Source organism: Saimiri boliviensis, chromosome 19 (genome assembly GCF_048565385.1).
Source record: "Saimiri boliviensis isolate mSaiBol1 chromosome 19, mSaiBol1.pri, whole genome shotgun sequence".
NCBI classification, from domain to species: domain Eukaryota; kingdom Metazoa; phylum Chordata; class Mammalia; order Primates; family Cebidae; genus Saimiri; species Saimiri boliviensis.
The window spans coordinates 36,238,300-36,265,157 of NC_133467.1; the positions used below are offsets into that span (position 1 = coordinate 36,238,300).

At 45.4% G+C, this 26,858-nt stretch overlaps 1 protein-coding gene across 1 annotated transcript; it reads left to right on the plus strand.

Moving 5' to 3' along the window:
* Positions 1 to 25,687, plus strand: SHE (Src homology 2 domain containing E). Its single transcript, XM_039460051.2, has 6 exons — positions 1 to 1,018; positions 3,501 to 3,627; positions 13,612 to 13,917; positions 17,201 to 17,357; positions 17,822 to 17,941; positions 19,558 to 25,687. Exons 1-6 carry the CDS (start codon positions 416 to 418, stop codon positions 19,742 to 19,744), a joined length of 1,500 nt encoding a protein of 499 aa, XP_039315985.1. The 5' UTR covers positions 1 to 415; the 3' UTR covers positions 19,745 to 25,687.
* The last annotated feature ends 1,171 nt before the right edge of the window (positions 25,688 to 26,858 follow it).

Sequence of the window (26,858 nt, forward strand, 5' to 3'; positions counted from 1 at the left end):
GGAGGGGCGGCGGGATGGGCCGCCCGCCGTCCGTCCACCGTCTGTCGCGGCGCCGGGGACGCTCCAGCCGCCTCCGCTCGGTCCCCACTAGTCCTGGGAGCGGGGGCCGGACTGCAGGGGGCTTCCGTGGGCCTGACCTCTCCCACCGCGGGAGGAAAGAGTGGGGGAATCCCCCGGCGCCTCCGAGAGCCACGGTGTCCTCGGGCCGTGCAGGCGCTGAAGACGAGCCCGGGCGGGGCCCCTGCGCGTCGTGCCTGTCGCCGGCCGTGTCCGGAGCGGAGGCCAGCGCCCGCCCGCTCGGCGCCCCGGGCCGCGAGGACCCCACCCTACCGGGCGTGGGCGACGGCCGGCCGGGGGCGCGCGGAGCAGCCGTCGCGGGGCCTCGCCGCGGCCTCCAGCGCCCGAGTCACGGGGAATGCAGTGGCCCCCGACCCCTGGCGCCTCTCCGTGTCTGGGCTGGGCCTCCTCGCTCGCCTGCTCCACCGCCGCGACGCTCCTGGTCCGAGCCGGCCGGGGCCCCCTCATGGCGGCCAAGTGGTTCAAGGAGTTCCCCCTGAACCTGAAGACCGTGTCGGAGCGGGCCAAGCCCGGGGGCGGCGGCGGCGGCAAACTGCGCAAGAACTCGGAGGCGGGCGGCGCGGGGCCGGGCCCCGGCAAGGGCCGCAAGAACTCGGCGGCCGAGCTGGGGAGCGGCAGGGCCGGCGTCGGCCCCAAGGACAGCCGGCTGTCCCGCGACAGCCTGCAGGGTCTGATTCAGGCCGCCGCGGGCAAGAGCCGCAAAAACTCCCGGGCCACGGAGGAGGAACCCCACCGGGGTGCGACCAAGAGCTCGGGCTGCAGCACCTACATCAACAGGCTCATCAAGGTGGACACGCAGGAGAAGAACGGGAAAAGCAACTACCCCAGCAGCGGCAGCAGCTCCAGCTCCAGCTCCAGCTCCTCTTCCTCCGCGTCCTCTTCCCCTTCCTCCCTGGGGCCCGAGCTGGACAAGGGCAAGATTATTAAGCAGCAAGACACGGTAAGCATACAGCCTCCGTTGGACCCCCTGTCAGTGGGAGGGGAACCCGGGGCACCTGCTAAGCCCTCGGCTTTTTTAGACCTAAGAGGGGGTGACGTTTCCTAAGATCCTTTCTCCTTCCACCGTTTGGGGACTCCTAAGTGACCATTTACAATTCTTAGACTTTTTTTAGTCTCGAAAAATTCTTCCAGAGGTGGGAGCTTTGCAGAAATGTACTAGCCATTGAATTTTGTTAGCAGTTTAGAAGTGTCGTTGAATGAGATATTCCTGTTTGGTTAAATTTGACCCCTTTATAGATGTGTTTTATTTTAATTTTGATATTCAGGGGAATTGCAAAATTGGACTTATGTATGACTTTTATGCTTCTCGAGCATAAGAAATGGTAGCCTCTAAACTGTGTAAGTATGCATTTCAAAGCTTCAGGTTGGCCAACCCCGGTCTCCACTGATTTGGAATCTCCATTCTCTGCAGTTCTACCTAGTTAAAGGCTACGTGGAGCTTCAGCAAATCTCCAAGACTACTGCCCTTTCATTCATTCCATAGGCATTTGTTTTGCAGCAGCCATATGGGAAAAGGGGCACGGGGCATTAAGGGCTGTGGGGATACAGAATATGACAAGGAAACGCACTCAAGGAAATTACAGATGAGAAGAGAAGGTGTTTCCTGCCGCGGACACACTGGAGGTTTTCTGGGTGCTGTCCAATGTGGAAAAGCTAGGAAAAGGAGTGTGAACGTAGGAAGGGACGCCCTCTATTCTTACTGAGATGAGTTGGTCTGTTTCATTTGCTTGTTTTTATCTTCTCTCCGATGTGAAAGGAAGAGAAGAGCTCAGACTGAGATTTCAGACTCTGGTCCAGGCAATCACTTCCTAACATGGGAGCTTTAATTTTCTCCTGCCCAGGCTTCAAACATGCTGCCTCCCTGGATGAAGTCAAGAGCCTGTAAGACATGCTATGTATGTCTGCATTGAGCACTTCTGTTCATTTCTCCATTCATTTTTTCATGCTCTAAAACAGCATGCCCACCCTGAGCCAGGCACTGAGTGGAGAGCAGTGTAAAGATGGACGGGGCCCAGCTCATAGTCAGTGCCCACCTGACTGGGTGCCTAGCCCACAAGCACCTTGAAACCAAGGGCTGAGTATCATCTTAGGTTCCTCACTGTATCTTGCAGCTGCAGTACACATGGTGGGCAGTCAAGAAAAACGGATTAAGTGAATGGCAGTCACAGCCCCTTGCTGTGGTTGTCTGGTCATGTTTATGGTTGTCACTTCTGGATGTATGAGGTTTCTGAGGCTTTTTCCAGGCTGTTTCCTCCCCTTCGCTTCTCCTCATTTATCTGAATTCTTCTTACCAACTCCAGCGTTACTTTTAAACTCTTCGGAGAATGTAATCGGAGGTTGTGGAGCTTCCTGCCTGAGAAGGGTACCTAACGTCTGGAGTTGTCACCCGTGACGCACAAACCACCTCCTCAGGCACCTTCTATTTTTGGAAAGACAGATGCTTTCTGACACAAAACGGGATCCCACATAGTGATCAAAACCCTATCTGATCTGTAGCCTGTGACGATCAGTTTGTCTGTGATTATTGAACCTAGAACTCCTACAATACTGTTAGCACTGACCTACTTCTCATCTATGAAGCCTGTCTCTTTGGAGCTGTGATCCACTCCTTGAAGGCAGGAAGCATGTCTTAGGTTTATTTTGACTCCCTCACAGTGCCTAGCCAGTGCTGATAGATGACTGACGGACTCATTATGACTGTACTGCTCAGCTGATTGGAGTTTTAAAAACTCAATTCATAGGGTATGTGGTAAAGCCACATACCTTTTATGCTGTAAAGCTACAGATACCCTTTACTCCCAACATTCACCCCTGTCACCCTGTAACCCAGAAAATGTTTTACTTCTTGGGGAGAGAAAGCGAGGTAAAAAGAGCCTTGGGGATAAGTGAAGGAATTTACACGGGGCCGGACGCGGTGGCTCACTCCTGTAATCCCAGCACTTTGGGAGGCCGAGGCGGGTGGATCACGAGGTCAAGAGATGGAGACCATCTTGGCCAACATGGTGAAACCCCGTCTCTACTAAAAATGCAAAAAATTAGCCGGACGTGGTGGCACATGCCTGTAATCCCAGCTACTTGGGAGGCTGAGACAGGAGAATTGCTTGAACCCAGGAGGCGGAGGTTGTGGTGAGCCGAAATCGCGCCATTGCACTCCAGCCTGGGCAACAAGAGCGAAATTCCATCTCAAAAAAAAAAAAAAAAAAAAAAAAGAATTTACGTGAATTGTTGCAAACCAACTATGCTACCAAAAAAATCAGATGTTTGTCTAACTGGGACCCATGATCAAGTGCGAAAGCTATCTGGAACCGGTTAGAGATTCTGACCTCTTTGGAGAAGCAGGAGATGTCAGTAGCCATTTTGATACCATTGCCATGTTGGTATATGGTGGTCCTTAGCAACTGTCCCCTCTTGTTCTTTGACAGGTCATCATTTTAGAAGACTATGCTGACCCTTATGATGCCAAACGGACAAAGGGTCAAAGGGATGCAGAGAGAGTCGGAGAGAACGACGGTTACATGGAACCGTATGATGCACAGCAAATGATAACAGGTCTGTAAGCAGGCTCTGCGTAATAGAGACTGAAATCTCACGCCCAGTGAGCGTGTAGCGACTGGAGTGTATGGGGGAAGAGGGACAAAGCAATTTAACCAGATCCTGCTGATTTGGAGAAACAGAAATTAGACCCCAAACTAATGTCAGACTATCTAGGTAACTTCCTCTATGATTTAGTATCCTTCAGAGTTTTAGAATTTGCAGGAGTCTTTAAAGTTTTTCTGGTTCTATGCAAGATGACATTTATGAGTGCAGATCTGCTCAGAATGTGATGTTCGGTTTTAACACAAATATATACATTTCGGGGCCACTTTCAGAAGCTTTAACATTCATAATGGGAGCGGTATATCTTACCAAGGAACAAATATATACTTAAGGCATTTTTTTTTTTTTTTTTTTTTTTTTTTTTTGAGACAGAGTTTCGCTCTTGTTACCCAGGCTGGAGTGCAATGGCGCGATCTCGGCTCACCACAACCTCCGCCTCCTGGGTTCAGGCAATTCTCCTGCCTCAGCCTCCTGAGTAGCTATGATTATAGGCACGCGCCACCATGCCCAGCTAATTTTTTGTATTTTTAGTAGAGACGGGGTTTCACCATGTTGACCAGAATGGTCTTGATCTCTTGACCTCGTGATCCACCCGCCTCAGCCTCCTAAAGTGCTGGGATTATAGGCTTGAGCCACCGCACCCGGCCTAATTAAGCTATTAAAAAAATGCAAGCATAGCCAGGCGCAGTGGCTCACTGCAGTGCCTGTAATCCCAGCACTTTGGAAGACTGAGGTGGGCAGATCACATGAGGCCAGGAGTTTGAGAACAGCCTGGCCATCATAGCGAAACCCCATCTCTACTGAAAATACAAAAATTAGCTGGGCGTGGTGGTTTGTGTCTGTAATACCAGCTATTCGGGAATCTGAGGCACAAGAATCAATTGAACCAGGGAGGTGGAGGTTGCAACAAGTCAAGATCGTGCCACTGCCCTCCAGCCTGGGCAACAAAGTGAAACCCTGTCTCAAATTTAAAAAAAAGCAAACCTGATATAATCCTCTACTTTGATTTCTCAACAAGTTGTACAACGTTGGAGCCAAAAATTTAATTACTAAGGAATAATTAACAATCCCTGCCATAAACCAAGCCATTCAAGGCAAACCACCTAAAACAAAAGTGGACTAATACTGTAACTTTTCAAGTCGGGACAATTCCAGTTTGTGAGCTAGCAGTCACTCTGTCATTCTTAGTATCGGACTTTTGCCTTTTATTCATAATTCTCTGAAGTTGATGTAATGATACTTAAATAAAAATAATACAGTTATTTAGATTTGTGAACTTTTTATGTATTCACCTAGTTTTCCATACACATTCTTCAATCCATAATGAAAAATGTAGTTGCTGAGTGCTGACTCAAGGAAGGCTTACTTGAGTATATGCCTGAGAAAAGAGTAACTGGTCCCACATTAAAGACTTTGTCCCTTCTGTTTAGAACAGATTGAAGAGCTATCAGACTCAGGTTCTGCAAGTATAGTCTCAGAAGAGTTGAGCAGAGGGTAGGAGCAGCACACTGGAAGGGCCAAGACAGGCTTCAGAATGAAAACGAGCTGCAACAGGAAAGCCAGGCTCTGCTTCCTGCTTCTCTGCTTACAGAGATAAGGCAGTGAGGGTGTACCCTGGCCAGGCTGTGACCCTGAAGGTCACTGGACTGTGACCCCTAATGAAATCTGTGAATGAAAGGAAGTGAAAATGAACTGTCAGAATTTTAAAAAACATCAGAGTCTCAAAAGGAATAGGGAAAAGGATTTACTTCTACATAATATTGAGGGAAAGGATTTTCTTTTAAAGAAAAAAGCTTGAAGCTTAACTGTGATTCACCTTTCTTTGTCCTTTGGTTTTTATTCTAATCTTTCTCTTTAACTAAAATAGGTAGTTTATACCTTACAACTGTTTATTTGGAGAGCTGCACATGAATGTAATTTTTTTTTTTTTTGTAATTCCGAGAACTCTGTCAGCTAGGGGATAGCAATGCTGTCCCCCTTGTGACAGGGTGAAAAAAACAAGATCAAAGGGATTTGGGCTTGCCTGAATTCAGGAGACTTTTTAAGAGACAGAGCAGGAATTAGCATCCGGATCTCCCACTCCACATTGAGTCGTCTGCCCTGACACCGCATGACTTTCAGGACACACTTGAAATGCTGTATGCGAAACCACCATAAACTTCACCCCTCAGTGAGGCATCTTTCCACCCAACCAAGAATGTTGTCTTCAAAAGTCAAAATTGTCCAACATGGAATAAATATAATAATCGTTCACATTTAATATTTGAGTGTGTATTAAGTTCCAGGCTTTGTCTTAAGCAATTTCTGAAAATAAATTCATTTAGGAATACAAAATTAATATATTAAATTGGTGAATAAATTCAAATTTATTAAAAATCCAAATTATTAATTCTCTAAACTAGTGATCTAAATATTCTTTGCTCTTTAAAAAAAATTGCATTCGTGGTTTTTTAAGTTTTTTCATTTAGAATATATATCACAAAGCACCTTCTCAATCAATGTGGAGACTCTATCTCTTATTCTACCCACAGGTTACAAGCTGGACAGAATAACAGGAAGTGAGTTTATTGGAAGCTAGGAATAAAAAATTTGCCACTGGGCTTTTGTTTTTTAAACCATTTTTTATTCAGTTTGCTCCTTTTGTACCTGATCGTCAAGTCCAAGTTCAGAAATTTGCCATCTTTCTTGAGAAATGATAGAGTTTTAAAAAAATTTGTATTTGTTTCAGCTTTTCTGAAGATGGCAAGGATCCTAGTGAACGCAGTTGAACTGTGGAGTGGTTAAATCTGTGTTGCTATTCTCTGTATTGCCTTTTTTCTACTGGTGAAATGGGAATTACAGGCCTGGTTTTAACACCTGGGGCGTATAGAACTGCCCATATGTTGTGTTAGAATACTCAACAAATATTTCTTGGGGATTTATTTATTATATACTAGGCCCTGTCCTGGGCTCTGGACATACGGGAAACAAGACCCACATGATCAGCCCTTGGACCTCACAACCTAAGCGGGAAACAGACCTAACACCAGCAAAGAAATCAGTCATTGAAAAAAGCACGATAAGTGCTATGAAGTAGAGAATAGGAGCCAGTGTCTACCTCGGGGGCAGAGAAAGGCAAGAGAAGCCCATGGCTTTCCTGTGGCCTAATTGCTATGGGACCCAGGCTCCCTAGCCCCCCACCCCCAAACTTTGCTCTTAACTTTTTAAAAGTTAAGAATTTGTGAATTTATGAGTAAATTATCACTGAGATTTATCCAAAGGATTGTTCATAAAAAGATACGACTATGAATACAAGGCAATATTAGTATAAACTTCTGTTCCTTTTCTGCTAAATTCACAGGAACATTTTAACTAATATTGACAGAAATATTCTACATAATCTAGCATTAGGAATTTGAGCCACCACGCTGAAACGTTAGCATCGGACAGGTCTTTAGAAGTTCCCATCAGTTAGTTAGCATGAGAATTCTTTCCGCAGTTGATGTGCCATACAGCCGTAAGTTGAGAGCTTACTAGGTACCAGCCTGGCCAGATTACCTCACTACCCTTACAGAAACTCTTTTAAGTAAGTTTCTTTTTTTTTCTTTTTCTTTCTTCTTTTTTTTGAGACAGAGTCTCACTGTGTCACCCAGGCTGAAGTGCAATAGCACAGTCTTGGCTCACAGCAACCTCTGCCTCCCTGGCTCAAGCAATTCTCCTGCCTCAGCCTCCCAAGTAGCTGGGATTACAGACGCCCACCACCACGCCTGGCTAATTTTTGTATTTTTAGTAGAGACAGGGTTTCACCATGTTGGTCAGACTGGGCTTCAACTCCTGGCCTCAAGTGATCAGCCTGCCTCGGCCTCCCAAAGTGCTGGTTTTGCCAGCTGCAAAGTGAGCCACCGCGCCTGGCCTCAAGGGGGCTTCTTTATACAGTTGAAGAAACCTAGGTTCAAAAAGATTAAGTAATTTGTCCAGATTGCACAACTGAAAATACCACGTCAGCAAGCTGCGGTTTTAGCTTTTGAGCTCCAAAGATTATTTTTAAAAATTTATTTTTGCTTCCAAATGATTTTGTTGGTTTGTTTAAATAGTCAAATCTAAAAGAGGACTTCACTGTTCAAGTCTCCATTAAAAAACCTACTATGTCCATCTGGCCAGGCACAGTGACTCACGCCTGTAATCCTAGAACTCTGGGAGGCCAAGGTGGGAGGATCAGTTGAAACCAGGAGTTCAAGACCAACCTGGCCAGCATCTCTTCAAAAACAAAAAACTACTATGTCCATCTTTGCCTATGATTTAAACAGAAAAAAACTATTATGGAAAAAAGTGCAAATGAAGACTGGTTTTGATGTAATTTGCCTTTTTTTTTTTTTTTTTTTTTTTTTGAGATGGAGTTTCACTCTTGTTACCCAGGCTGGAGTGCAATGGCGCGATCTCGGCTCACCGCAACCTCCGCCTCCTGGGTTCAAGCAATTCTCCTGCCTCAGTCTCCTGAGTAGCTGGGATTACAGGCACGTGCCACCATGCCCAGCTAATGTTTTGTATTTTTAGTAGAGATGGGGTTTCACCATGTTGACCAGGATGGTCTCGATCTCTCGACCTCGTGATCCACCCGCGTCGGCCTCCCAAAGTGCTGGGATTACAGGCTTGAGCCACCGCGTCCGGCCTTGTAATTTGCCTTTACTCTCCTTGCTAAATTTCAGGGTTTCTGAATTGTACCTGCTTTTGTTCAGATGTTTAGATTTATTCAATAAGACAATATTAAAGTAATTTTTTAAAAGTTTGAGCACTGATCAAAGATGTAAAAAATTGCCTAACAGCCCTGTTTCTGAGTCTTAAGAGTCTCTAGGTTTAATGTTTTAGAAACGTGAAATGGATTAAAATGGATTAGGGGAAAAGGCACATTATTTGGAAATTGGAATTAACGTTTTACATGAAATCATTTGAGCATAAAGCATGGACTCTGGAGTTCATCATAATTGGCCCCACCGTAACTACTGCATGACTGTGGCTTCCATTTATTCACCTGTGAAACTGGGGTAACACATCTGTCAGTGCCTTAGTGAGGCATCAGTGAGATTCTGTGCGTAATACACCTATAGCAGGTGTATACCTAGTCAATACAGCCATGATTTAGACACTCTAGAGACAATTCTATTTCCAAAGAGAATCCTGGACCACATAGGGGAATACTTAGTGCTAACTACAATTAATTTAGTAAAAGAAACTCTTAGTCTTATGCTAAGACTTTGTTTCTGTGTTTTCATGTGAATGGCATAATTACCTGCAGCAAGCTGGGGATTGAGAAGGGCAAATTTTCGGCCCCTGTGTTTCACACCAATCAGCTGCACGTGTTCAGTAGGTGCAGGTCTGCCCTGGGCTTCAGCCCCGGCTGCAAATGAGTGATTATCTGCTGCTGCCCGTCCCCTGCATTCTGTTGTCTGGTGTGGTAAATGGCCTCTATCGGCAGCCAGGGTGTAGCTTCCTCTTGCCATTTCCTCCTTCTCAGGCTCGTTTCCTCTTGGAGCCCGCTCTGCACGTCAGGGGCTATTCTCCCTGCAGGAAGGGTCGGCTTGCAGCCCCACGATTGTTTCTGTTTCTATGGTGCCTCAGGTTTGGAGGCAGCCAGGTGTTGGAATGGACTGAAAGGTTACTCCCCTTCAAGAGGTGGGGGTGGGGAGGGGAGGGCTGTGCTCAAGACCTTTCTTCCCCTAATTAAATGTTGTTTCCAAAAAATTGGTAGCAGTTTGCAGACTTTGCCTAATCCCAGGACCCTGCAAGAAAGCATTCTCAACTCCATGTTTTGTGTATCTCCCAGAACTCTTAAGTGTGAGGGGACTGTCTAAACAGAAGGACCTCACTGCAAAAGTAAAAACTCAAACATATGTATAATAAGAACTCGAGATTCTAATCACTAGACATCATTTTATTTTATTTTAGGGGAGGTGGGCTGGAGGGCCCGTCCGCCTTGTACATCATTTGAGTCCAAATGTATTGAAATATCCTTGTGAGCAGGGCTCCTTCTATCTTAAGGTTGGAATCACCGCTTTTTCCTTTTTGTTCAGCTGGGGCAGAATTGCAGCAAGGACCTTGGGAAAGGGTTTCCCCAGCCTGTGCCAGATGGTCTTAATTGAACGTAAGCTATGATTAGAAACCGAAAAATTCTATTCTATATTCATCCTTTGAACTCCTTTGTGTTTTCTGCTTCCTTTTTCGTAGTTCTTTTAGAAAAATTCGCTTTAAAAAATTCCAGTCTTGCATGGTGGCGGGCGCCTGTAGTCCCAGCTACTTGGGAGGCTGAGGCAGGAGACTCGCTTGAACCAAGTAGACAGAGGTTGTAGTGAGCCGAGATTGTGCCACTGCACTCCAGCCTGAGCAACAAAGCAAGACTCCGCCCTGGAAAAAAAAAAAAAGAAAAAAAAAGGCAAACTAGGCATGGTGGCTCAGGCCTGTAGTCCCGCCCTTTGGGAGCTCAAGGCGAGCGAATTGCGAAGTCAGGAGATGGAGACCATCTTGGCCAACATGGTGAAACCCTGTCTCTACTAAAAATATAAAAAATAGCTGGGCATGGTGGTACACGCCTGTAGTCCCAGATACTCTGGAGGCTGAGGCAGGAGAATCGCTCGAATCCAGGAGGCAGAAGTTGCAGCGAGCTGAGATTGCGCCACTGCACTCCAGCCTGGTCACAGAGGCAGACTCTGTCTCAAAAAAAAAAAAAAAAAAAAATTCCAGCTTTGCCTCAATTGAACCAAGAACAGAGTATATTTTTGTTTCTTGTTTTCCATAGCTGTGTCTGGAGTAAGCAATGAAGAAGAAAAGCTGTAGGATTGAGAGTCCAGGGACTCAGGAGACAAAGCTCTGACCTCAGACAACCCCAGACACCGGCCTGGCCTGGGGGTGGGGGCCAGGGACAGTTCATCCAACTCTTATATTCTGATATGGAAGTTGTAGACACAGGCACCTTTCTCCTCGGGAGGCTCTGGAGGGCAAGAGGAACCAAGATGGAGACTGTGGGCGTCCAGGAGGTGTGGAAGTGGTTCTCAGGTTTAGCTGCTCTTTAGAATCACCTGGGGGATTTTTACACTCAATTTCCACACTGCGCCCCAGACGAACCTAGTCCAAACCTCTGGTGGTTAAAGCAGTATGTGTTAAAGCCCCGGGTGATTTCAATGAGCCGTCCCTGCACAGAATTTGAGACAGATGCTGACAGCCCCTAGTCAGCAGAACTGTAACCTCAGCCTATACCTAAGTTTTGCACTTTTGAACTTGGTGTCCTGATTTTAACAACGTTGCCCTCTTTTTGTTAGAGAAGTCTTAATGAGTCAGTGATGTTTCTCCATGGAGCATCCCCACGCCTGTTTAGAAGTTACAGATAGTCTTTCCACCCTTTGTGTCCGCGGCCCTGCAGTCCTCTGAGCCTCTTCCTCCTCACCTGACCCCTCAACCTTCTTTGCTGGCACCTCTCCCTCCAGCCACCCTGAAGGAGTCCCAGATTCTGCCTTTGATCTTTTTTTCTTTTCAGTCTGCCCTCCTTTTCTCTTGTGATTGCTTTCAGTTTCACAGTATTCACAATCATCCATCTGTACCCCCTTAACATATGCCTCCAGAGTCACATGATCACCTGCCTAGAGACATTGTAGAGCTCCCTCCCCTCCCATCCATCCATCCAATCATTATTTAGCACAATGATGTGTCCTACAATGGTAAGATATGCTGGTCCCTGCCCTGGCAGACTCCACCACACTGAAAATACTGATGTATTGACATATACATGGATGCAGTGGGAGAAGAGCAGGATGAAAGTGGGTTGGTCCAGCCATGGCACCTGATCAACTCTGTGGGGCATCAGAGAAGGTGGTAGGCAGGAAAGGTCTTCTCCAGAGAGGAGAAGATGCTGAGTTAGATTGTAAAGGATGCCAAGATCACCAGGACACTGGTGGGCTCAAGACAGGGTAGTATGCAGGGAACTACAGAAGTTCCACTTGGTCAGAGCAGAGTTGGATTATGGAGAGACAGGACAGGGTAGTGTTGAGAAACGGGAGAGAGACAGTGACCTGCTCATATAAGCCTCCTGTGCCATTCTGAGTGTTCAGCACCTCTTAAATAGACAGTCGGGAGCTTATGAGGTGTTATGTGATGAGATGTCTGCATATAGAAAGTTCCTTCACTATGATCAAGTAGAGTATGGTTTGAAGGCTTCCTGATGGGCATTCAGAAGAGCCACAACATGATGCTTCTGTTGGCCTATAATATAGACTGTATATACCACCAGCTCTAGTTGTCCAGACTCCAGCCATCTGTAACTCTACCTAACAAGGCCCCTTGACCCCAGACTGCTCACCACCCTGTACTGCTAGTTCCTTCTCACTGTGGCTGACTGGCTGGTTAGCTAGCTGGTGGTTGGTTGGTTTGCATCTGTTTTTTTCCATCTATTTTTATGCACCATTTCAGACCATACCTTTCTGATTTACTCCATCCTGTACACCATGGTTAGAATTATCTTCCAGTGAAACACAAATATAATTGTTATTCCCTGCTAAAAAAAAAAAAAAAAAAAAAGCCCTTATAATCATTTTGTATTACATACAGACTATCTAAACTTTTTGTCCTTGCTTTTAAAATGGGCATCTGGCTTGCCTGTGCTTCCAGCCGTGTCTCCCACTACCCACTGCCTCTCTCGTGTGTGGCCTTCTGGCCTTTTAGACTCATCTCTTAGCTCCCCATTATGGGAACAAGCCCTCTATGCTTCCCACCTCCATATCTTTACTTATGCAGCTTCCTCCACTGGAAATGACCTTCTCTATCAAAGTCAACTCATCTTCCATTTCTCTTCCACTTGGAGTCAATCCAGGTGTAGTGGCTAAGAGTATGGCTTCTAGGGCCCAACTTCCTGTTTCTGAATCCAGGCTTTGGCACTTACTGGTTTATACAATTTCCTTAAACTCTATGCACTTCAGTTTTCTCTGCTGTAATAATGGGGAAATAATGGTATCCCATAATCACAGAGTGATTGTGAAAGTTACTAGACACTTAGAGTAGTGTTGCACACATGCATAGTAAGCCATCAATAAATGTTAGCTGTTGAGTTATTACTGGTTTTCCCTATAACGCCTCTTTTATCTTGATTTATCCTGGAATTATTAGCCTGATACGTATTATTTAGGAATGTGTTTGGCTTCCCTCAGTATATTGAAACTGCATAGGAGTCAAGAATTCTGACTAATGCACATAAATGCTTGCCCCCAGTGTATATGCAGCAATGCTTTGAATATCCAGACAGTCCCTGACTTACCATGGTTTGACAACCTTTACAGTGATGCAAAAGTGATATGCATTCAGTAGAAATTGTGCTTTGAGTCCCATACAGCCATTCTGGTTTTTACTTGCGAGATTCAGTAGATTACAAGAGATATTCAAAACTGTATTACAAAATGGGCGTTGTGTCAGATGATTGTGTCCAGCTGTGGGCTCATGTGTTCATTTAAGGTAGGCTAGGCTAAACTGTGATAGTAGGTTAGATGTATTAAATGCATTTTTGACTTGCAGCCGATTATATTACAATTAGTTTATCCAGGCTTCCTGACAAAATGGAAAAACGCTGAAGGTGAGCTATACTCCAGCAGACACCAGACCCGGAAGTGAAGCAGGTTACCCTGAGGCCACTACTTAGAAACTGCAAGTGGTATCCTGGAGGTGTGCTTGTCTTCAGATGTAATCTCCCACCTTAACTGTGGATCGCATTATCTGATTCAGGCAGCTGGAGGGAAGAAGCTGTAGGCACCTTCGTTCCGCTTTGGTAGCACAGCTCGGAAGCAATCAGCCCATCAGGGAACAATCTTGGCGTTACCTGCCACCCTCAGCCAGCCAGCCAGAGGTGCTGAGGTAACTGGGTTAATGACCAGGGTTTTACAGCACCTTTCTTTCAAGGCATTGTGTACGGCGTGTATTTTTCAGAAATTAGGCGACGGGGTTCCAAGGATCCCTTGGTGAAGGCTCTCCAGCTGCTTGAGAGTCCCTGTGAACCTGCGGAGGGCGGCCTGAAGTCAGAGACCTTGGCCAAAAGACGGAGTTCCAAGGACCTGCTGGGGAAGCCGCCACAACTGTACGACACTCCCTACGAGCCTGCAGAAGGGGGCCCCAGGGCAGAGGGGAAGGCGCGGCCCCCAGACAGCCGGTTGCCCGAGAATGACGAGCGGCCCCCGGCCGAGTACGAGCAGCCCTGGGAGTGGAAAAAGGAACAGATCGTGCGGGCTCTGTCAGGTGAGGGCGCCAGCCTGTCCCGCCCCGATGTGGCTTCCGGCTTCCGGCCAGTACGGGCTCTAACAGGTGAGGGCGCCAGCCAGGCCCGCCCCAGTGTGGCTTCCGGCTTCCGGCCAGTGCGTACCCTGTCAGGTGAGAGCGCCAACTAAGGCCCGCCCCGGTGTGGCTTGCAGCCACCGGCCTCTTCTTGTTTGTTCCTTGTGGGTACTTTCATATTCCTTTATCTTCTCGGTGTGCAACTGTTTTGGAAATGCCTGAAATGACTATTGAAAGAATACACCTGGCTAGACACTGTGGCTCGCGCCTGTAATCCAGGTTACTTCAGACCAAGACAGGTGGATGAGTCGGGTCCAGGAGTTGGGAGACCAGCCCGCCCAACTTGGCGAAACCCCATCGCTATTAAAAATAGAAAAATCAGGGCCGGGTGCGGCGGCTCACGCCTGTTATCCCAGCACTTTGAGAGGCTGAGGTGGGCGGATCACAAGATCAAGAGATCGAGACCATCCTGGCCCACATGATGAAACCCTGTCTCTACCAGAAAAAAAAAAATATATATATATATATATATATATATATATATATATATATATGTTTATATATGTATACATATATATAAATATATGTATATATATATATACACACACACACACACACGTACACACATTGGCTGGGCATGGTGGCACATCTGTAATCCCAGGTACTTAGGAGTCTGAGGCAGGAGAATCGCTTGAACCCGAGAGGCGGAGTTTGCACTGAGCCGATTGCGCCACTGCACTTCAGCCTGGGCAACAAGAGGTAAACTCCGTATCAGGGGAAAAAAGAAAAACAAAAACAAATTAGCGGAGTGTGGTGGTGTGCTTCTGTAATTCCAGCTACTTAGGAGGCTGAGGTGGGAGAACTGTTTGAACCTGGGAGGCGGAGGTTGCAGTGAGCCCAGATAGCACACTGCACTCTAGCTGGGGCAACAAAGCGAGACTCTGTCTCCAGAAAAAGAGAAAAGAATGCTCCTGATCACTGTACCTTTATTTTCTCATCACGGAAGCTATCAAATTGGGAGCAGCTTTTTCTAGCTCTGACTTAGTGTATCAAACCTGTTAAAATCCCTCGTTATAGGCCGGGCGTGGTGGCTTACACCTGTAATCCCAGCACTTTGGGAGGCTGAGGCAGGTGGATCACTTGAGGTCAGAAGTTCAAGACCAGCCTGACCAACATGGTGAAACCCTGTCTCTAAATAAAAATTTAAAAAAAAAAAAAAAAAATCCTAGTTATAAAATGGCAATGCTGGATAAAATGGATTACAGGTAGAGATGGTTGGAAAGCTTGGGAAATGAGCGAAACTCCATCTCAAAATAATTATAATAATAATAAGTAAATAAAAGTATAACCAGGCCAGGTACAGTGGCTCACCCCTGTAGTCCCTGCACTTTGGGAGGTCAAGATGGATAGATCACTTGAGGTCAGGAGTTTAAAACCAGCCTGGCCAACATGTTGAAACCCTGTCTCTACTAAAAATACAAAAATTAGCAGAATGTGGTGGTGCATGCCTGTAGTCCCAGCTACTCAGGAGACTGAGGCAAAAAGAATTGCTTGAACCCGGAAGGCAGGGGTTGCCGTGAGCCAAGATCGCACCACTACACTCCAGCCTGGGTAACAGCAAGACTCTGGCTCAAAAATAATATTAAAGTATAACCAATGTAAAGGGTGAATGGAGAAGTTAATGTATTTGATAGTAACTATTTGAGTCAGTTTTTTTCTTTGTTTTTTCGAGACAGGGTCTCACTGTGCCACCCAGACTGGAGTGTGATGGTCTGATCATGGCTCACTGCATCCTCAGCCTCCTGAGCTCAAGCAGCCCTCTCACCTCAGCCTCCCGAGGAGCTGTGACTACATGCGTGCACCACCACTCCTGGATTATCCTTTAATTTTTTAGTGATGGGGTCTTACTATGCTGCCCAGGCGGGTCTTGAACCCCTGAGCTCAGGTGATCCTCCCAGCTCTGTCTCCCAAAGTGCTGGGATTACAAGCAAGAGCCACCATGCCCAGCCCAGTCAGTTTTGTTTGACATTTTAATGTTTTCTTTTCTTTTTTTTTTTTTTTTTTTTTTTTTTTTGAGACAGTCTTGCTCTGTCGCCCAGACTGTAGTGCAGTGGCGGGATCTCGGCTCACTGCTACCTCCACCTTCTAAGTCCTAGCGATTCTCCTGCCTCAGCCTCCCAAGTAACTGGGATTACAGGAGTACACCACCATGTCCAGCTAATTTTTGTATTTTTGGAAGAGACAGGGTTTCACCATGTTGGCCAGGCTGGTCTTGAACTCCTGACCTCAGGTAATCCACCGCCTCAGCCTCCCAAAGTGCTGGGATTACAGGTATGAGCCACCGCACCCGGCCTTTTGTCTTCTTTTCAACATATCTTTCTGGGATACCTGCTGATTTCTTGGTACTGTGCTAGGTGCTGCCATTTCATCTCCTGTCCAGCTCAGGGTTCATGGCATCTCAGGCATATCATATGGAGTCTCTTTCTGTTTCTGAGTTGATTTTTCTTTTTGTTTTATTATTTCATATTAAAAACTGTTGGTTTGGTTTTACAGGATGATACACATCCTTACAAGGGTTCATTACCTGTAACTATGTTTTTTGTTTTTTCGTTTTTTTCGAGACAGTTTCGCTCTTGTTACCCAGGCTGGAGTGCAATGGCGCGATCTCGGCTCACCGCAACCTCCCCCTCCTGGGTTCAGGCAATTCTCCTGCCTCAGCCTCCTGAGTAGCTGGGATTACAGGCACGCGCCACCATGCCCAGCTAATGTTTTGTATTTTCAGTAGAGACGGGGTTTCACTATGTTGACTAGGATGATCTCGATCTCTTGACCTCGTGATCCACCCGCCTCGGCCTCCCAAAGTGCTGGGATTACAGGCGTGAGCCACCGCGCCCAGCCCACCTGTAACTATGTTTAATCTCTTATCCTAAAAATAGCAAAACTACAAGTTGTTAAAAAGTTCATGTTGAACTGTGTTAAAGTGGTTTTCTCTCATAACCTAAAACCGTTTTATACTGATGAATACTTTACAGAAAAAGTGTCTGTATGAGGGATGCTAGCACTGTGATCAGATATCAAAGACAGCAGGAGCTCAGCTCACCAGGCTGTTTTGCAGTATATCATAGTTGATGTTGAAGGGGGAAAATGCTGCTTTCCTGAACCAAGGCAGGCAAGGAGGTTTTTTTCCTTTGAAGTTTACATGAATCACCTCAGTGGCCTGTGATGTTAAATGGAGTCTTCCTTCCAGTCCAGTTTGAAGGAGCTGAGCGACCTTCCGTCAGGGAGGAGACAGTGAGGCAGCACCACCGGCAGAAGAGCTGGACCCAAAAGATCCTGAAGCCAGCCCTCTCAGACCACAGTGACGGGGAGAGAGTGGACCCGGGCCTGCCCCTGGAGAAACAGCCGTGAGTCTCCGCCACAGGCCCTTGTAACAGACGGTGGCTGGGAGCTTAATGACAGCTTAGTATGGGGGGACACACTGGCCCATTTAACATGACGATTTTTTATTAATAAATACTTGCTGGGATGGGGCTTTTAATGAAAGCCTCTCTTCAAAGCCTGGCGCATTGTGCAGTTGGAAAGTGCGCATCTCAAGCAGCTCATTGTAGGTGTTACTCTTCTGTGGACAGTGAAAACCATTCACATGACACTAGCGCCATGACCTCACTCTTGTATGATTGATGGGTTCTGTGCTCCCAGATACCTAGATCTGCAGGTCGTCTCTTGTGAATGTGAAGCAGGATCCAGTTCAGTCTGTTGCGTCCCTGCTAGAAGTGCATTTCAAACAACACTATATGGAATGATGCCCAGTCTGGATTTGTATTTTGACACTCACGCTGCCTTCCCCTCTCCCGTCCCCATTTGTCAGCTGGTATCATGGTGCCATTAGCCGTGCCGAGGCTGAGAGTCGACTGCAGCCCTGCAAAGAAGCTGGTTACCTGGTTCGAAATAGCGAGTCAGGGAACAGCAGGTACTCCATTGCCCTAAAGTAAGTAAGCCCCGTGGCTTTCCTCATCTCCAAGGGGAGGGAGCACGGTATGACAGTCTTCCAGTCAAAAGACAAACTGCGAAGGTGATTCACAGGGGTGTCCATTGCAGAATATAAGAGGCATTTGTTTGTACAGCGGAACATGAGACCCTTGGAATGAGAATGCAAAATTAGTATTGGGTAAATGCCTCCATTATCTATGATGATAACCAAGGTCTTATTGCATTATCTTTGTACATTAGTCAATTTCTACCTAACGTTAGCTAATCTGGAGTAGGCCCCCTCAGTAGAGAAATAATTCCTGATGAAAAGAATTATTTCTAACAAGGTAGTGCAGTCATTCTTCTTTTACTCCCTAGTATTGGGGACTTTAACAAATCAAGATCCCCCTGATTGTCAAAATGCCAACTGCAATTTCAATGCCAGTTTTTTTCTGGTGAAGAAGGAAATGCTGACTTGCCTGTTACTCCCCCTGTCTGACCGTACACAGAAAATTCACTTTTGCCTAGTAGGCCTGGTGGAGTGTGTATCATGGAAATTCTCACTGTTCTGTGAGTTCAGTGGCCCTATATTGGAGGATCATTGTCAAGAGCCCTAACAGCATTTCCTTCCTGAGGAAGCTGAGCCCCTGCAGCTGAAACAATCAGGCTGGAGGAGAACAGAGGGGGGCGGGGGAGTTGAGCAATATGGCTCAGAAAATGGGATAGGCCACCAGATGTACAATACCAGGAATAGCTTGACCATGTTCCTGAAATTGGTGCTTGTGGATTAAATCTTTGAGCCTTTGGTGCCAGCTTTCATTCTGTACAACCAGGAATGGTCTTTCCAGATGCAAGGGGAGGAAATGGTTTTTATTATTATTATTATTTATGTGTTCTTTTTGGGAAAAAGGAAGACGTACCGTTACATATGTTCTTTTAACTGTGGTGAGAAAAATGAGTTTCTTTTCTTTTTTCTTTCTTTCTTTTTTTTTTTTTTTTTTTTTTTTTGTTTTTTGAGCCAGAGTCTTACTCTGTTGCCCAAGCTAGAGTGCAGTGGCGCAATCTCGGCACACTACAACCTTCACCTCCTGGGTTCAAGTCATTCTCCTGCCTCAGCCTCCCTAGTAGCTGGGATTACAGGCACCTGCCACCACGCCTGGCTAATTTTTGTATTTTTAGTAGAGCCAAAGTTTCACCATGTTGGCCAGGCTGGTCTGGAACTCCTGACCTCAAGTGATCCACCTGCTTTGGCCTGCCACAGTGCTGGGATTACAGGTGTGAGCCCCAGAGCCCAGCCAGGGCTGAGTTTCTAGCTCACCTTAGTGGCCTCATGCTTGGGTATAAGCACTAGTTTTTCAATTTGAAGGCTACAAGGGACTTGGCATTCTTTTTAATTGTTTTCTTTGGTCCAGTACCTGATAACTCTTAGGGAATAAGGATAAAGCACTCAAGGGTTACATGCATTTAGTCTGAAATTTCTGAGAGCTCCACTAGAGTGTCGAATGCATTTCTGTGTGTATGGAACCATCCTGGGACTGGATGAGAACCTGCCAGCCTAGCGTGAATCTGGCTGCAGTTGTTTTCAGTGGGGAAGGATCCTCTGCCTCATTCATGTCTCCTTGATTTTCATTCCAGGACTAGTCAAGGATGTGTCCACATCATAGTGGCTCAGACCAAAGACAACAAATACACACTGAATCAGACAAGCGCTGTGTTTGACAGCATCCCTGAAGTGGTACACTATTATTCCAATGAAAAGCTGCCTTTCAAAGGGGCAGAACACATGACTCTACTCTATCCCGTGCACAGCAAGCTTCACTAAGGCTCAGCCACTGCAAGCCCTGGGCCTCTAGCACCTGCGAGCGCATCATCAGCGCACAGCCAGCGTCTCAGAGGACAAGGCTGGATGAACAACTGCTAGAAAATGGGAGTCTTCCTTGAAAAGTCAGTCTCTGGTTCCTTTTTTGCGTTTGTTTTGTTCTGTTTTTTAAGACGGAGTCTCATTCTGTCACCCAGGCTGGAGTGCAGTGGCGTGATCTTAGCTCACTGCAACCTCCACCTCTCGGGTGCAGGCAATTCTCCTGCCTCAGCCTCCCAAGTAGCTGGGACTATAGGCGCAGGCCACCACACCCAGCTAATTTTTTTTTTTTTTTTTTTTTTTGTATTTTTAGTAGAGACGGGGTTTCACCACATTGGTCAGGTTGGTCTCGAACTCCTGACCTCAAATGATCCACCCACCTCAGCCTCCCAAAGGGCTGGGATTATTGGCTTGAGCCACCACACCCTGCCGAGTCTTTGGTCTTAAAGTGATTCCGTGACACTTGGTTTCTGACCTGTCGCTTGTTTCCTTGCTAAGTAGTTTTACAATAAGAAATCATGACTTAGCTGTTCCCTTCCCCTCTGGAGTAGGGTGTTCTTTTTACGATGTGATCCTCAGGAAAGGTAAGCCAAGAGTTCAGGAGCACCAGGGTTCTCCAGAAATGTGCCTGCTTGTTACTTGGAATACGTGGTCTCTAAACAAACCAACAACAAGTCCATATGGCTTTTCCAGTTGATGGTGCGGACTGGAAGAGTGTGTTATGTCGGACTCGTTGTCGGGGAAATGGACGAACGGTAGAAAACGTGAATGATGGGCAAGAAGACAGTCTTTCTCCCTCACATGTCCCAAGTCAGCTCTGGAGTTCATGGAAACTCACAGCTTCAGAGTGTGGCCTAAGGATTATTTTGTTGGTCAGCCTTTCAAAGAAAGTGTGTGTTCGCTCAATCTCTGTGGATTTACTGATTTTTGTTTTAGCAAATCAGTGAGATAAGCATAAATAGGAAGGAAGATACCCCAGGTTTAAGAATCACCAATACCGGCCAGACGCAGTGGCTCACGCCTATAATCCCAGCACTTTGGGAGGCTGAGATGGGTGGATCACGAGGGCAAGAGATCGAGACCATCCTGGTCAACATGGTGAAACCCCGTCTCTACTAAAAATACACAAGTTAGCTGGGCATGGTGGCGCATGCCTGTAGTCCCAGCTACTCGGGAGACTGAGGCAGGAGAATTGCTTGAACCCAGGAGACGGAGGTTGCGGTGAGCCGAGATCGCGCCATTGCACTCCAGCCTGGGTAACCAGAGTGAAACTCCGTCTCAAAAAAAAAAAAAAAAAAAAAGAATCACCGATACTGTTAGTCATTGGCATCATTATTAGAATTCTCAATTATAGAACAAAAGGTACCACAAAGATTTCTGATTTGTAAAATTCTGATTAAATTTTAAAACAACTCAACAGCTATTACTGAATAATTATATAGAACTTCTGATGTCTTTTGTTTCATCATCATTGGGCATTTCTGTTGGTATGGAATAATTTTTAATTTTTGTCTATAAAATTTAGATTTACTTTGTGTTTGTAGTAAATTTTTTAAAAATGCAACCCTGAGATCTGATTGTCTGAACTGGGTCTCTGAAGCCCACAAAGATTCTCTCATTCTGTCCTGAGCAGACTGCCTTGCAGTGTACAGAAGTGTTTGAAAAAACCTGGAAGTTTTCTCTACATACCATTACTTAATATTCACAGTGTTAGGATCTTTATGATCTGTCATGAGCTTCTGTCACCAGTTTACTGACTGTGAAAAAATCCATGGGAATGGTTTACTGTGAGAAGAGAGCTATGGTGAGTGGCGCCAGAATTAAAAACTCAGCAGATGTGTCTGTGTTCTGGGGTTGGTCATTTGGTTCTCAAAACTGCTCCAGATGTCAATGTACTGACTGTCATCAATGAAGAGTTAACCTCTGTAGCTTATAAATACACAAAAAAGATGTTGATTTGGTTAATTTTTTAGGAAAGTATACCTTACTAGTTATTAGTTACATTTGACTATTAAGATTTAGAGGTTAGTAAATCTTTGCTTCTTTTTTCGGATAAGATCTCAGCCAAAAGGTTGTGTGATCTTTGATTTTAAAAATTTAAGAAGAACTTTTTCTCACTGGAACACAATGATTTTATTAATAAGGAATGTAGGCTGGGTGCGGTGGCTCATACCCGTAATCGCAGCAGTTGGGTAGACTGAGGGGGCAGATCACCTGAGGTCAGGAGATCTGACACCAACCTGGCCAAGATGGTGAAACCCCAACTCTACAAAAAGTACAAAAATTAGACCAGGTGCAGTGGCTCACACCTGTAATCCCAGCACTTTGGGAGGCCCAGGCAGGCAGATCGTTTGAGGTCAGGAGTTTGAGACCAGCCTGGCCAGCATGGCAAAACCCTATCTCTACTAAAAATACAAAAATTAGCTGGGTGTGGTGGCGGGCACCTGTAGTCCCAGTTTGAGAGGCTGAGGTACAAGAATCGCTCGAACCCAGGAGGTGGAGATTACTGTGAGCCAAGATCATGCTACTGCACTCCAGTCTGGGCGACGAGCGAAACTCCATCTCAAAAAGAAAAAAAAAAGAAAATTAGCCTGGCCTGGTGGTGGATGCCTGTAATCCCAGCTAATCAGGAGGCGGAAATAGGAGAATCACCTGAGCCCAGAACATCAAGGCTGCAGCTGAGACCCTGTCTCAACAAGCAAACAAACAAAAAACCAAAAGGAATGTTTTTTCAGATAGTGATAGAATGTTTTTAATGTGTATTGGTTCATGTACTATATCTTTAGTGTAAGATTTTAAAAGTTTTTTTCAGCATCCATTTAACAAGTATTTATTATCTTCTTTATACAAATTATTCGTTGTGTTAAACTTGTTTTTAGTTTAACATTCTAGAAATGAAACCTTATTTTTTACTTAACCTTATTCTACAAAAGGAATACAGCAGTTATTCTAATTTTAATAATGCTAAATGCTGTACACAATTTTTCTTTGTGCACTAAATGATTTTTGGCCCATACCCAGCAACTGTGATGAATGTATAATGAAATAACATTTTGAAAGCAGGCCAGATACATTATTTATTGAGCTTCTATCATATGCCCAATATTGTGCTTTTTCTATACTGTTTTTCTGTGACAGTCATACTATATTCTTTATAGAAATAAAAGTAAAAGAGAGGCAGAGCTTATATATTTTTCAGTTGCTTTACAGTTGTACAGGAGGTTATAAGAAGAAATACAGTAAATTAGTGGGAAGTGGGGGGTAGTGAGCTACTATTTTCTTCTTGAGGTTGTGACACAAGCTGACAAAAGCCAAGGAGTTCACAGCTGTGTGGTGGCACAAAGTCCCATATGTTCTAAAAACAATTAAGCCCAGCAGGGTGTCCCTAATGGCTTCCTTGTTAAGCCTCCCTGGCCAGCTGATCTGAAGCTCTGTGACATGTTCTCTGAGCTCCGAATGCTTTGGCTTTTTGTCATTTTTGTCTGGAGACAAGTATTTTCCTGTAGTTTTCATTCCTTTGAGTTAATTCTGTCTCCCAGGATATCCTCTGGTGAGAAGAATGTCTTCTAGTAAATTTGCCTTGAGTTTAGCATCCACAGAGCTGTGTCAGTGCTCTTTACCACACATCCTTTTAAAAATACTCTTACTTCCGATGACTGGCTAAGGTCCGTTGGTTAGTTTCAGGCCTGTAAGAATAGAGAGTAAAGGACCTTGCTGTTTACTTTGATGCCATACCTATGTCTATCACAATGGCCTGCAGCCACTGGCGTGTGTATTTAAGTGGGAATAAAATAAGGGAGAAATGTTAATATGTATACAAAAAGATAAATATTGATCTACCTACTCTGTTGGGGGCAGAAGTGTCATTTTAAGTTATTTAAAGCACTTTTGTAAGCATTTGAGAAAGCCTTCATTCTTTGCCGTTAGAAGTCTCCATAATTTGCAGAAATAGTGTTTGTAAACTAGCCTCTGCCACAGGATGGGGAGGTGGGCAGGTCGTTGATAGGGGCAGCCAGGCATTTTTGAGGCAGGTGGGAAATTGTCCTAATCTGTTCATTGGATTCTGTAACTGTGTTACTAGGCTGTTACTGGCTGCTATTGGATGCATCTTGATATTTAATTCAGAAGAACTGAGGCATTCTTCAGTTTCTTGTTAAGTGGGGGTAGCCTTTCTGTTCTGTCAGATGCCCTTTTTAATCCAAGTTTAGCTCCTTGTTTCTGCCTCCTTCCAGGACCCAGGGAGCGCAGGGAAGTCGATTTCATTTCCCTTCCCTGCATGCCCTTGACACTCAGCAGGATTTCACTGAAACCCTTCTCAGATCTCTCGTTCATTAGTTGTCTCCTATTTTCCATAACCAGCACTAGTTTGGCCTTATGACCTGGTTAGAATCGTTCTTCCGTATTCTCATTTCCCATTTTTGTACCCCACGAACTTGGCCCGCTGTGCAGTGGGCCTTCTCTTCGCACTTACCCTCCTTCCCAGCTGACCCTGTGTGAAGAAAGATGGTGCGTTACTGCCATCTCGTGGAAAAAGAGAAAACTGCACTTGGGAAAACCAGCCGTGCATTGAAGGGTAGGGTTTTCTGAAGGATTTCCAAAAGGGGAAAATGATGACACAGCAGTTGCCATCTTGAAAAACGCCCTTTTCTGCGGAAAGGGTGCTTTGAAGCCTCATGCAGCTCTCATCACAAGGCCCTGGACTAGCGCTGGATCGTGTCATTCAGAATCTCAAAATGTGTTTCAGTGACTATGCTGGCAACAGATCATTGAGACAGGTATCTCATTTTGTTCTTAACCGTTCCGTTACTTTGTCAGGGGCTTTAATATTTTAGAAATCAACTAATAACATAGTTTCAACTTTTAGAAATATTTAAAGATTGTATGTAATATAGGTGCCTATCTGTAGTGCCTTAGTAATTTATGTCAGAAAAATTTTCTAAAATTTCTGGTTGTATTTCAGTAGCCAATATAGGCTTCCTGCCCTCCTGAAGATGGTTTACTCTGAAATGTAACTTTAAATAAACATCATTCCAAGAAAACTACAGTGGTTTTGCGTAATTGTTTTGTGAATCATCTTCCTTCACAAAAATACTTCCCATGACAAAAGCTACAGCAGCTTCATTTGCAATCACTGTTAATGAAACGTAGAAACACACCGAGATGGAACATAACCAGCAGAGCCGATCTTTTTTTTTTTCCCCCTCTGTTCACATTTAGAGCCCTTCGATTATGTTTTTCTTCCCAAATAAAATAGTAACACAGTGACGTTTTCCTCCCATTTCCCTGGCCCATCTCTTCCTGAGTCGAAGAAATATTGCACTGGTTCTCAGCCCTCACTAGATAGAAGAATTGTGCTCTGTTTCCGTTTTTGTCAGTTTGTTATTGATACAAATGCCCCCATGCCATCTGTGGGGTGCCCTAAGACTGTTGCAAAGCTCAAAAATCTATTTTGAAAAAAAATTCTACCAGGTGATTCGGAAGTTCCAACAGGACTTCTCTTGCGGTGGCTGAGACGTCCCATTGGAAGCTCCTATTTGGAAATGCTCAAATCAATTCACGTGAGGTCCTAGAAGGGTGTACTGTTGAGTCTGCTATCAAAAATGTTTTCCCCTCAACAATTCCTGTTTACCATGGTATCAAGTTTTTAATTTCCATCGAGCATTTATATAAATTGCCACCAGGTGGAACAAGTGCCTATTGTTTTTCCTCAGGTGTTTAAGAGAAGAGAAAGTTCGCATTGAGAAATGCTCGCTCCACCCGCCACCCAAGCAATTAGAATAATGGTTTTCAGAATTCAGCTTGAACACATGTTCACAAGCGCCCGGGGTCTGGTTGTTGAATGTTGGATTCTGACCCTGTGAAAGGCAAAGATGTAGGTAGTGAGAATAGACTCTTGCTACCCACCAGCTGTGCTGCTGAACAAATGCTTTTCATCCTACAGCATCTCACCTTTTTTTTTTTTTTTTTGAGACGGAGTTTCGCTCTTGTTACCCAGGCTGGAGTGCAATGGCGCGATCTCGGCTCACCGCAACCTCCGCCTCCTGGGTTCAGGCAATTCTCCTGCCTCAACCTCCTGAGTAGCTGGGATTACAGGCACACGCCACCATGCCCAGCTAATTTTTGTATTTTTAGTAGAGACGGGGTTTCACCATGTTGACCAGGATGGTCTCGATCTCTTGACCTCGTGATCCACCCGCCTCGGCCTCCCAAAGTGCTGGGATTACAGGCATGAGCCACTGCGCCCGGCCTCAGCATCTCACTTTAATCCACAACTCAGCCAGGTGGGAGCCTCATTTTTTAGATAAAGACACTGGTGCTTAAAAATGATCAAATAACTTGTCCTGGGTCAGTCATATATAAGTGGAAGAACCCAGATGGCAGCCCAGGTCTCTCTTTAGAGTGGTGTAAGTTTTTTTGTTTGTTTTGGGTTTGTTTTTTTGGTTTTTGTGTGTGTGTGTGTGTGTGTGTGTGTGTGTGGTTTTTTTTGGGGTTTTTTTTGTTTTTTGTTTTTTGGTTTTTTGCGGTTTTTATTTTTTCATTTAAACAAATAAACATACAGGGAGCTGTCTGTTCTAATTTTCTTCACTGCACAGCCCAGCCTTGGGAGTGGTGACTGGTGGCCCACAGGGCTGCTAACTCCACAATGGCGCTGTGGTTCTGGAGGAAACTTTGAGCAATCTCTGCTCAGAACTTGCTGCACATCAGCAGCACTTCACTTCCAGCTCCTTGACCTTGTAGATCAGGAACATCTGGAAGCCACTGGGGCAGCGTGTGCTTCGTTATCTTGCTGCTCCTATAACCGATGCTGGCAGTGTACACATGGGAATATCATTCAGCCTCAACAAGGAAAGGAATCCTGACACAGGCTACAGCATGGATGAACCACGAGACCATTACGCTGAATGAAACCAGCCAGTCACAGACAACTGCTGTATGATTCCACTTATATGAGGTACCCAGAGTAGTCAAATTCATAGAAAATAGAATGGTAGCTGCCAGGGGGCTGGGGAAAGAGGGAACAGGGAGTTGTTTTTCTTCACAGAAATAGGGTCAGTGTGTAAGTGCAGAGTTTCTTTTT